Source organism: Schistocerca nitens, chromosome 4 (assembly GCF_023898315.1).
Source record: "Schistocerca nitens isolate TAMUIC-IGC-003100 chromosome 4, iqSchNite1.1, whole genome shotgun sequence".
Classification (NCBI taxonomy): domain Eukaryota; kingdom Metazoa; phylum Arthropoda; class Insecta; order Orthoptera; family Acrididae; genus Schistocerca; species Schistocerca nitens.
The window spans coordinates 884734601-884746997 of NC_064617.1; the positions used below are offsets into that span (position 1 = coordinate 884734601).

Genomic DNA, 12397 nt, shown 5'->3' on the forward strand with positions numbered 1-12397 from the left:
CATGTTTGCCTCCTGAAACAAAGTATTCAGTAGCTATACCTTCTCATTACAATTTCATTAGTGAAATTTTGTTTTGTTGTCATCACTGAAATCCCTTTTGAGTACAATTATGACTGGGCATGTTGGTCTAGTGGGTAAAGCAGTGGACTCTAGCACTGGAGGCCCTCAGTTCAGTCCTGCATAGAGGTCAAGAAATTCGTCACAATCAGGTGATTAACACCTCACTTTTTCTTTGTTGCCTCCCACAACTGTTCAACTTTAAGTAGATTTATGTATGCAGATATTTAATGATTGTCAGTATGTGTCAATGAATTGAGTTGAGGATAGGGTTTAAGGGTTTTATCTACACTGGAAAAGAAAGATAAGAAGCTAAATTTGAATACATTGTATTTATAAATTAAGTTGTTTACATGACAGTATACTGACACAGCACAAAACTAGATATACAACCTTAATTGAGTTAGGAAGTAATAAACAAAAAAGTTCTTCACTCGAATAACATACAGTAGAGTAATACTGACAGTTGGTGGCTTCTGCCACAATGTATTATTCAGTGTCCAACACAAAACTGTGTCACAAAAGTAAACAAGAGCATAAATAGTGAAAGTGAAGGGAGATCACAAACATTATAAAAACCTGTGACAGACTGTGAAGGCCCTCTTTCGTTATTGCAGTTCAGCTAACTATAAAATGTAAATAAATTAACACATATGCTACAGCAATACATACAAAATGGTCATCTTCTGCATTCTCTCCAGTCACTACTTAGGAAAACGTATAAATAAAAATAAAAAAAAACAGTCTTACTACTATCACACACACACACACACACACACACACACACACACACACACACACACACACACACACACACACACGTGTGTATTCATTCGCACTGAAAAATTAACGCTGCTCAGTCAACTGCAGTCTCCAAAGTCACTTAAAAAAGTCTCACGTTGAAGGAATCTCCACTGTGTTCGTACACTAACACTTTAAATAGTTTTTCATCTGTTTAAACTCTTATGTAACCATTCAACACTTCCAACAAGAGTTAAAAAACAGTTTAAAGATCACAAATGAAATTTGCCTAGGGTATACAACCCGAAGTTGAGTCTTTGTAGCCTTCGGATTGCACTCCAAGTCACTACACTAATCTTCTACGATTGTAGACCATACGTGTGTATCCGAACGTCCTCTATGGCCTTACACCACTCCAGGGCATAGCCTTCTGGATCTTCCAGGTAGTAGGTCCTGTTCGGCTGCAAGAGAAAAAAAATTACATAGCAAATAATGTTTGTCTGGGAAGTAAGATTGCCACTGTAGCACCTCCTACATTAAAATCAACCTTTGTCTAATTCATTGCATAAATGCTGACTTGATTTGCCAGTAATTCATTTTGCAAAATCTTAGAACTGTGACAAGGATCAATCGACTTGCCACAATACTGATATTACTTACCGTATGTACAAAAAATATCTTGAAATTCTTTGGTTCAACCCTCAGCTCAGGGCTCCAGGGAATTTCACCCCTGAGGACCATGTTGACTGGGTCCACATAGTACAAGTGAGGTCCGAGAGTCAGCAGCAACATCCGCCTCCGCGCGAACAGCCCCTGTTAACAGCGGGCACAAATGGAATCGGAGCAGTCAGCACCTGGCAAACATTTTATGCAAAACAGGTCATATTTAATGTCATTCACTCAAATTGTCGTCTCACAGAACGTGATCTGCAATCGCAACTCAACAGAAGCACTTGGCAGGTGAATCTGGCGTAAACAATTCAGTTTTGTTTCTGAAAATGGATATGCATCGTGTAACTGTTGTAACTTCGTATGTATTAATGGATTCAAAGTTTGGCAGGAGATGATCAAAAATACTCCATTTCCTTCAACCAAGGTATCACTGCTTTTCTATCAAATAAATTTTCAAAAATTTCTAAGGAATTAAATTTATGTGCGAGTAGTAATCAGACAGTTCCCACTATTATGAAGGTAGCGCAATACCAACTATGCAAGTCTACACCAGACAAGTGTGATCAGCAGTTTACTGCCTTCATGGCTTCCAAGTCCATCAAGTATCATTTGCATTTCGACACTATTAGTGCACACAGACATCAGCTGAGTGAAAAAACAACAGCCGATTGAAAAACCTCGAGGTTCCAAACATACACCTTAGCAGTAGTTTAATGTTTGTACAAGGTCCATTCAATAAATAACCAGAAAAGTTGTATAAAAAAATACAAATATTTTCACAAAGGCTGTCATTTGTTTTTTGGTGGTGTCCTAGAAATGATCAGACAGGGCTGGTGCACTTAGCTCAAATGGGATGCCGTGAATCAGTGAAGCAAGATGGCAGCACCCTTTCAGATTTGCACCAACGTGGAGCAGTGCAGTGTCAATAGATTTCCGTTAGCTGAAGGGTTGAAACCTATCTAAATTCGCTGAGAGATGGCAGTGTAATGTGGCAACAAAGGTTAAGAGTGTTCAGTTAGTCCAAAAGGGGTGTAACACACACTGAAGTTTCACCACGTCCAGGATGCTCTGTTTGTGCCATCGTGGAGAACAACATTGCAAGAGATGACAAGTTGATATGGGGAAAACCGGTGTAAGATATTGTGCAATATTACTCAAGTGAAGAATATTACTTTCTGATCAGCCCGTCATATTATTCGCAACTTCCTGACATTCAATAAAATGTGTGCAAGGAGGGTTCCAACACATTTGACATTCGAAATAAAAGGAAGGTGCATGTGTGTGTGTGTGTGTGTAGTAAGACCCGAAAGTCTGTTTGCCCCACCCCCATATCCCCCAGACCTGGCACCTTCAGTTTTCACGCTTTTAACCCACTGAAAGAAGCCCCCCGTGACTCAAGGTTCACTGATGACGCCACCCAGTCAGCAGTGCATATAACTGGTTATGCACACACGCCTCATAATTCTTCATACGTGGAATTATGAAGCTTGCACAGCGCTCGTGCAGGTGTAGCATTCAATTCACGTAATAGATTACTTTAAAAATTTTGGTTTTTTATTGAATGACCCTTGTATCCATTAACAGGTGTCTCCAAACAGGATGCTTTCATAGTTCACAATTTCTAATACATGTCACCAAATACGGTACTTCAGCATTGAAAGCTGTATTCCACTTTGGCGTCTGCTCAGTTCAGTTCAGCCTTTAAGGTAAAAAGGCATCTTGCATTGTAGCTGTTCATTGCTGAACTCTAACACGACTATTTTTTTCATACGTGTCAATGCTTCCCTGTGTAAAATTGCACATTTTAATATCACATTTCTTTGAACTCCTCCATGTTACGTAACATGAAAGTAATCAAGACTGCTATGTGGCTGCACACACTCAGGTACACATTCAAAAATAACAGGAGTAAGATTCAGCACCTACAAGAGTCCAACTACTCCAGCAACCCCTTAACATATGAGGTATCTAATATATTGCTTCCTCCTACTTGTACCTCCCGAGGAGATCACGAATGTAAAATTAGAGATTCGAGCACGCACGGAGGCTTTCCCGCAGTCGTCCTTCCCGCGAACCATACGCGACTGGAACAGGAAAGGGAGGTAATGACAGTGGCACATAAAGTGCCCTCCGCCACACACCATTGGGTGGCTTGCGGAGTATAAATGCAGATGTAGATGAACATACTGATCTTTTTATGATGTCCCAAGAAGTCTTATTAACGAAAAATATTCTATAATGAACGATATTACATTTGGACACCTAAAGATAGCTTTTAAATCTCAAAAATAATGAGTTACAAAATTTTGAAAAACGGTCAATAATAAAATCCTGAGTATATTCATCCACCAGACTGATTAAAATATCCTGAAACTTTAAATCAATTTCAATTTCTGTGTAGTTGTGAAGTTTAACCATGTACTACACAATGTCATTTTTTTATAGTACAGTCAAACCAATGATGCAGGAGAGATGCCGAAAGCACACCTTTTGTTATAGAGTAACCAAAGCTGCACACAGTAAAGACAATTTCTAGTGGCAGCCACCTCGATCGAAACACGACAGCCGGGATACGAATGTAGTACTGGATGCTCTCTAGTGAACACACACTTAACTATCATGACTGAAAACAAGTGCAAGTGGGGTGGTATTATTCGGAGGTCTGTTCTCAAGTTGCCTGGGTACACACAGGATTTTAAGTTTCTGTCAAAGTAATAAAAACTTGGGTTTTATGTTAAAGGGTTGACAAATTAAACAGAGACCATCTAGTAAAAATTGGAGTTACACCTAAATTATGATGTGGTACTAACATTAGTAGGAAGAAGAATGTGGGCAAGAGGATAGGAGCAAAACATGTAGTGATAGAAGGGTGGAGGTTCAGATAAAAGTTTAAAAAGTTATGCTCGAAGCAATGCTCACCTTCCTCTTATCGACGAGCCCCTGCTTGAGGATGAGGTTCCCCTGCACCAGATTGTGCCACTTGCTCTCCTTCGCCTGCAGGTCCGTTCGGCGGTGCACCTCTGCCAGGGACAGGTCCGTGACGGCGCGCTTCCGCCGCTGCTGCTGCTGCTGCTGCTGCTGCTCCGCAGGCACGTCCTGCGGCCGGCCCTCCTGCTCAGTCTGCGACTCTCTCCCGTCTTCCGCAGGGCTCTCCGCCACGGGCTCCACCGCGCCACTCAGGTCGAGGCCGAGAAGCCGCGTCAGCTGTCGATCGTCCAGCCCAGGCTCCAAGTGGTCTGGCACCTGCACAGAGAAAACACGCTCTCAGCAAACAATTGCTATAAATGGAAATCTCTCACTAGTCAATCGTCAAGTGCTTTTCAGTTAAAATACATTTGTAATTAAAATACTCTTCCTCGCATCAGAATGGGTCTTCCTCTAAGAATTAGGTTCACGTATGTTCTGTGTAAACCTGCACTTGTTAGTGGTTTTAAGTACTGTTTTGGAATGCAAATTTTCTTGATAATTTATGTCTCTGTATTATTTATTTCTCTGTATTCTCTTTTCCTCTGCTATAGTGTCCACGATTTTTCATGTAATATTCATACAACCTGTGTAATGTAGTGTGCTTGTACTGTTTTGGTCCCACACATTCTGAAAAATGCAACTGAATGCTTACAACGTCATATTACCATGGTCCTGCTTAACATATGGAAACCTATCTCCCCTAGAGTAAGAAACAATAAATCCGTATCAACGTGTATACAGTATTAGCAATTGAAGCCCAAGCAATATTGGCACTGACTTGTGCCCCTCATACAATAGCCACTATTTACATAGTGATTTGCAACCTTTAAACTTGTTTCCACTATATAGTCCTATGACAACAGTATTGTACATAAATGCCACACACTGCAGTAGTGTATTTGATATGTAAGTAACGAGCACTATCACACTTCCTGCCTTGTCGTGCCCAGAGATTCTGTACAGTTGTTATCTTTGGTTTTCAACTTCAGTTACTTCCACACTTTTTGACACTAATCAGTGGTTACTAGGAAAGCTAGTAATCCTGAAAGTATTAGTTACTAACCAAAATAAACAGAATTTGTCAGTATCAGACGACAAGTTTTCTATACTGGCCTATTAACAATTGCCCTATACCTTATAATACTTGCTGACCAAGACCTTCAATATACATTGTCTTTTCAATTCAGTTCTCCACTTACAGGATAGATTTCTGATGTGTGCTATATCTCAAGCTTCTGTGCTTTCAAATCTTCCAAATTGAGTGGAATCTGCATTTTACGTTGTTTCCTAGTAACTATAGAGGTTTTCGGTAACTTTCACAGATACAGACAAACAGCAAAACACTCACTCTGTAGTGGCTCCGCATTTCCTCGTGCTCTGACGTTCCCGGCAGGTAGGGGTAGATTTGCGGAGGTGTTTGCAGATACAGCGATTCAAAAGAAATTCCCTTGAAGAACGGATGTGCTCTCAATGAAGGGTACCCGTGCCCATCCTCAGGCCTGTCACGAGCCCCTAACCGTTGCACAGGATCGAGAACCAGTAGCTTCTCCACCAGGTCTCTGGCTGGAGCACTGAAACCATCTGGGAACACATACTCCAGCTTCACGATCTTCTGGAATATAAGGTGCTCGCTCCTGGAATAGAAGTAAAACTCGTCAGTATGAGTTCACTGGTTAAGTAATGGAAACATACGCTGTAGTCCCTGGTAACATTCTTGTAAGGAAACGGAGTATGGGAGAGTGCTACATGCCAATGTTAGTCTAGCTTTAACACTCGGAAACAGTTATTAAATATAAATATTCCTAAGGGCGACTGTATCAAGTTATACAGAGCATATATCAAAGATTCTACTTTTACCTCATTGGATTCCGTGACAATGCTATATTACGATGACACCAGCAAATGTGATACCAATCTTGAAAATGAGTACAAGTACTGTGGTAGCAATTAACAGATATACAATTAGACTTCAGATACATTACATAAAAATGAAGGTGAAAATGAGAGAGTGAATGTTTATACTTCCAGGCATGGTTATAAAACCGGCAAAATTATACACGGACTAAAACTTTAGCTAGGGTACCCACAGGAGAAAATCATATGGTAGAATGGTACATATGATCTAGTGTACAAACTGAGGATATGTCTGTAGCAAATTCCATCCAGCTATCCATCAGTGACGTTATGTAATATTTAAACTGTTGGGGTAATTCTGTTAGGTCAAAATTAGTATTTAAAGAAGACTATTAGGAGCATTGCAGGACTATGTCCACCTGAATAATACAAGTATTACTTCAAATAATTCAATGTGACACTATGTTGCCAGTGTATAATTTCCTTGTCTTTGTTGAGGAAACTACCTGCAAGGGTTTTGATGAAAGTAAAGGATTTTGCTCTGCTTAAAAATTCTAAAAGAGTGAGAGAAACCATTAAAATTTTTACACGAACTGAACAAACAATATTTAATTCAGTGAACCTATTTTTATTATTTTCTTGCACTTACTGTTATTTACCTAATCACATGTGACAATATGAACTGCATGTAAGATCAGTAAATGGTAAAAGAATTTGATACAAGGGTGTGTGTCCACTGAGAGAACTTACATTGATCGGAAAGGCGGGAGTCCAGCCACCATCTGGTATATGATGCAACCAAGGGCCCAGAGATCCGAACTGTAGGAGGCCGACTTGTCAGTCAACAGCTCAGGTGAGACATACTGCGCTGTGCCCACAAAACTGTTGCGGCGACGGAAGTTAGGGTTATCCTTGTTTTGATCTGTGAAACAAAAATTAGAGTAAACAAACTGAGATGAAAATACAAATACAGCAAGATTATCAGGGATGGCAAATGATTTTGTAATAAGTGATCTAATATGTATGAAAGGTGTTTGCAATGAGTTTAATGTACGAGGGCGGTTCAGAAAGTAACCTCCGATTGGTCACAGTGTGGGTTGTGGGGGGAGTAGCCATCTGTGCGTTCACGCACTCAACAGGTCAGTCGGCATCAAGCCGTGGTCGAGTGAACGTCGTACCTGCGCTAGTTTAGTTTTTGTGGCAGTTTGAAATGTGTGCTGCAATAGAAAACCCCGCCAAATGTGAAGTGCGTGCTGTCATAAGGTTTTTTACAGCCAAAGGATATTCTGCAGCAGCTATTCATCGTGAGCTTTGTGCCGTGTACGGACCAAGAGTTATGAGTGAAGGAGTTGTCCGTGAATGGGTACGTTTATTTAAAAGTGGACGAGAAAACGTTCATGATGAAGAGAGGAGTGGTAGACCATCATTGGTGACTGACGAACTCGTTCAGACAGTTGATGCAAAAGTTCGTGAAAATCGACGTTTCTCTATGTCGGAGTTGTCTACTGGTTTTCCACAGATTTCTAAGACACTCTTGTACGAGATAGTGACAGCAAGATTGGGTTACCGTAAGTTCTGTGCACGATGGGTGCCCAAAATTCTTACCGACCACCACAAAACTCAAAGAATGGCCTCTGCATTAGACTTTCTGTCACGTTATGAGGACGAAGGAGAACCATTGTTAAACAGAATCGTGACCGGTGACGAAACCTGGATTAAGTACGTGAACCCTGAGACAAAAGAACAATCAAAGATGTGGGCACATTCAAATTCGCCTACCAAACCAAGAAAAGCCTCGCAAGATTTTTCTGCCAGAAAACTGATGGCAACGGTGTTTTGGGATGCCAAAGGGGTGTTGTTGGTTGAATTCATGGAACGTGGTATGACCATTAATCAAGACGTGTACTGTGAAACAATAAAAAAGTTACGACGGGCTATACAGAACAAACGCCGTGGTATGCTGACTTCCGGTATCGTTTTTTTGCACGATAACGCCCGTCCTCACTCTGCTCGCAGAACAACGGCCCTTCTTGAGTCCTTCAAGTGGGACGTTATCAACCATCCACCTTACAGCCCAGACCTGGCGCCAAGTGATTATCACCTCTTCATGCATTTGAAGAAATGGCTCGGGTCACAGCGGTTTGATGACGACGAAGAGCTCAAAGATGCGGTCACAGGCTGGCTCCAGGCACAAGCGGGTGATTTTTATGCAGAAGGAATTTCAAAGCTTGTGAAGAGATACGATAAGTGCCTCAATCGCTATGGAGACTATGTAGAAAAATAGTGCAAAGATGTAGTTGTAAGATGTATATATTAAAATATTTTTATTTAACTTGGTGTATTTTTTTTTAAATCAACCGGAGGTTACTTTCTGAACGGCCCTCGTATATAATGTTGATGAGAAAATTCTGAATACAAGGGGGGAGAGAAATGATGCCCTAACGAAGTGAGAGAGAGAAGACTGCTCGCGAGTTACGCATGGAAGGAGAACATAAGTCATCAAAGAAAACTCCAATAAACTTTGTGTGAACAAACAGGCAGATGAGTAATACTTGAATACAAGACAATGACAAAACCTCTCGTCACAAACTTCCATACTCGACAGCTACGAGTTCAAACTACTACCATAAACAAACTAGCCTTTCCTCAAAATTCTGGAAACTGTTTGCTCTGGGAATGGCTAAACGGGCACAAGCATTATGCAAACTCCAGACTTCTTGTAAGTGGTCACAACTTAACATGCATAGGGAGTCATATGATGTAACACAACTATCATCTCCTGAACAGTTCAAAATACTGAAATGTTTTTGGTAGATGATCCTGAAGTGCATACTTATTTGTAGTGCAATCAAATCTATTGGCTTATCACTGCAATGTTTTAGTAAGCATAGTTTCTTATGGGAACATTTTTTTTTTTATTCACAGGATTTGAAAGCTCTTCGAAAAACAAGAAGGTTGAAGCAAAAATTTTTCACAAAATAATCTGAGGAGTGTGCAGAGACTGGAGGAGCAAGGTGACCTGGATTTGTTATTCCGGGATGAAGAGTCTTAGGTGGAACTTTTGTGCCAGGCTGCACCACTATATACAGCAAGAAGATTGATGTGTACACTGCATTAGAAGATTCTGGCCCCCTCTGCTTCTTAGTTTCAGCACATGCCAGATACTTTTACAAAATATGAACATTAACTAGCAGTAAATGTTAAAGTATATACCAGTTGCTCCACCAAGAACTGAGAATACTGACTTTATATGATAATTATGTGCCCATTTGGATAGAACATTTACTGAAAAACCCTATTTTTGATAACTAACTCTTCATGAAATAAAATGAGTGTTGCATCGTATGCGACTCGTCCTTTTGACTGCAAGTAAGAAATTCCTGAAACTTACCTTCCACTTCCTTCCGATTAACAATCTTGGCAGAGCCAAAATCTGCAATGAGGATATGCATTCTTTCATCCAGAAGAATGTTTTCTGGCTTTAGGTCTCTGTGGATAATGCCCAAACTGTGCAGGTGTTCCAAAGCGTGCAAAATCTCAGCAGCGTAGAATCTCGTACACGCAATATCGAATGAACCAACTTTGTTTATATGCGGTAGCAATTCACCATTCTTCGCATATGTTAGCACAAAATCTAAATAAAATAGTCAAGGAAATACAGCACTGTGTGTGAACAATCAAAGTAGAAAACAAGGTTTGAAAAACTTCACTCAAGTTATATACAGCGAGGGAACAGACACTTGTTTCTTACATGACGACAGTGAATTTAAATCAAACACTGGTTAAAATTCTGAACTGAGTTTATCATTACAACACTGACTTAAAGCAACCCATTCCTGTTAGTTAGTTTTCTATGATGATAGAAAGGATACAGAGCCGTTCCACATCCTGGAAGGTGCAGTACAATTTGGTGAAAAATGGAGCAGAGGTCTTCTTGTTGCAGCTCAAGATGTGAAGCACTTCCTTCTCTCGCTGAACATACTCCGTCTTCTTCTCACGGATTATGTGACGCTTCTCGCAAACTTTTACTGTAACAGATGAAAATAACTGTCACTTTTTTATCCATTTATTGAACAACACAACATGACATAAGGAACAAGAAATGAGCTTCTAGGATTGAGAGACATTGTTTCTTTTTTTTTTATTTGGGGGGGGGAGGGGGGGGGATGCAGTACAGGAGTAATACAGAACATGAAACTATTTCAGTAGCAAAAAGTTTTGTGAAAATAGAATATGACTAATAGAGCAGTTTCTCAGAATGTTTCCCAATAATGTTCAGTATTAATAAACTACTGACTAACATACAGATCTAAGATACAGAATTTCTACTGAAACTTCTTGACTGCCAATTTTTTTTATTAACTGATCATCATACATTACACATTTTTGGTTAACCTATCACCTAATCTTTGGTGAAAGAACGGCAATGAGGATATAAAATACCTAGTACTATGAACCAGATTACATTAATACAAAGAGTACCTTAATAACTGAAGTATTTATGTTTAACAACATACTAAGGCTATCCCCAACAAGTTAACATAGGGCAATTTATTAATGAAAATTTTACTGACAATACAAAAAGAGATTACCAATTATTCTATGCAACAGCCACAGATTTCTTAAAAGCCTATTTCCGAAAACATTACGGAATTTCTATCAGTTGCTCAAAACTCTGCAGTACAGAAGATACGAAGAGCAGTAATTTCAGTTTCACTTACTGGCATACTCGTTGCCGGTGTGGATATCCTTGGCGAGGTAGACGGTCGAGAAGCTACCCTCGCCAATTGCCTTGCCAAAGATGAAATCATTGGGCGTGCGCTTGACGGTGGGGACAGCATTGCCCTGCCCTTGTGGCGGTGAGGCTGCAGCCGGAGGCTCCTGTAGGGGCACCCTGCCACCACCGCCTCCGCCACCCCCGACTGCCACCGGTACTGCCACTGACACGCTCACTGGGGGCATGGCTCCTGGGTTTGCAGTCGCCACTCTCTGTAAAGAAGAAAAGTCAACTCTGAACTTACTGTCACATGTGTAAACAACTGCACTGTGGAAGCTGCTGCTCTGTACTACTGAATTAACACATCAAAAATCTTTATCTTAATATTCAACCAATCAGGTTCCTACAGCCACAGTAAACTGCATCAGAAGCATGTGATTCCTGTGTGCCTCTACACAGGATCTGATCTCCAAATGAGAGGTGCAGTTTAGTAACATTACTTGAAACTGTCAAAAAAAATGCATTCTCACTACTCAGTACCATGACATGGTGTACATTAAATAGTCAAACTTGAGATGTGTCATTAACTAATAACACCATCTTAGTATATGTCAATTCTACGTATATCTCTACACTTGCCAGTTATCAGGATCTCCGCGTGAGATATACTAGGGAGCAGCACTATCATCACATGTGTGGGGCCTTATTTCATAAGATTCCCACTGGAGTTCTCTGAGCATGCCACTCTTGCATATGGGATGTACTGGCCTGTTAAGATTCTAGCAGCATGCACTTAAGTCTCTAATGTCTGCTATTTCCTTTAGGAACTTCTTTCTCAAAATCCTTGCAAACATTAATTTCATCCATTCGCCTTCTAGTATTATCCCTAGATGTTTAAATGCTGTGACATTTTCCTCTGATCTTTTAATCAAATAATGTGTTCTCTCTTAATAGGCATTGCCTCACATTTACCCTAAATTTAAGAGGCCTGCCACTTATTATTCAGAGTGAAAATTGCCTGCACGTCTTCCTGCAGTTTCTTACTAACCTGTATGTAACAGCATTGTCTGTGAACACGGACGCTGACCTTACAACGAATTGTTTGTGTGTATTCTGAACACCGGTGATTCTATTACACTCTGAAGGGGCAGACACACAAAGTTATTTCAGTTTCTGTCGAACACTGTCACTCCAATAACATGCCAGGTCCTTCTACTCAAAAATTAAGCAGCCTGTCGCATACCTACAGAGATATATATCATACGATCGTAACTCTGCTACTAGATAAGCGATACACCCACCTACGTAATACATCGCAGAACATTGCCCCCTAAGTGCGCCCACTTCCAGACTGCGGTAACTGGGAGAGAGGCAGGGGACGGAGCGGCA

At 40.5% G+C, this 12397-nt stretch overlaps 1 protein-coding gene across 4 annotated transcripts in view; it reads right to left on the bottom strand.

Moving 5' to 3' along the window:
• Positions 1-370: 370 nt before the first annotated feature.
• The window catches only part of LOC126253411 (3-phosphoinositide-dependent protein kinase 1-like), a 426440-nt gene continuing 414413 nt past the window's right edge, over positions 371-12397 (bottom strand). For 3 of the 4 annotated variants that reach the window (XM_049954721.1, XM_049954719.1, XM_049954720.1), the window contains exons 2-9: positions 11013-11280; positions 10164-10319; positions 9683-9925; positions 7042-7213; positions 5786-6071; positions 4390-4713; positions 1459-1611; positions 371-1259 (exon numbers count right to left, since the gene is read on the bottom strand). In XM_049954721.1, coding sequence (XP_049810678.1) covers positions 1158-1259; positions 1459-1611; positions 4390-4713; positions 5786-6071; positions 7042-7213; positions 9683-9925; positions 10164-10319; positions 11013-11280 — 1704 coding nt within the window. In that variant the 3' untranslated portion in view covers positions 371-1157. Of the gene's footprint in view, positions 1260-1458; positions 1653-4389; positions 4714-5785; positions 6072-7041; positions 7214-9682; positions 9926-10163; positions 10320-11012; positions 11281-12397 lie in introns of all 4 variants that reach the window. The other variant, XR_007545953.1, reaches the window with a different exon arrangement.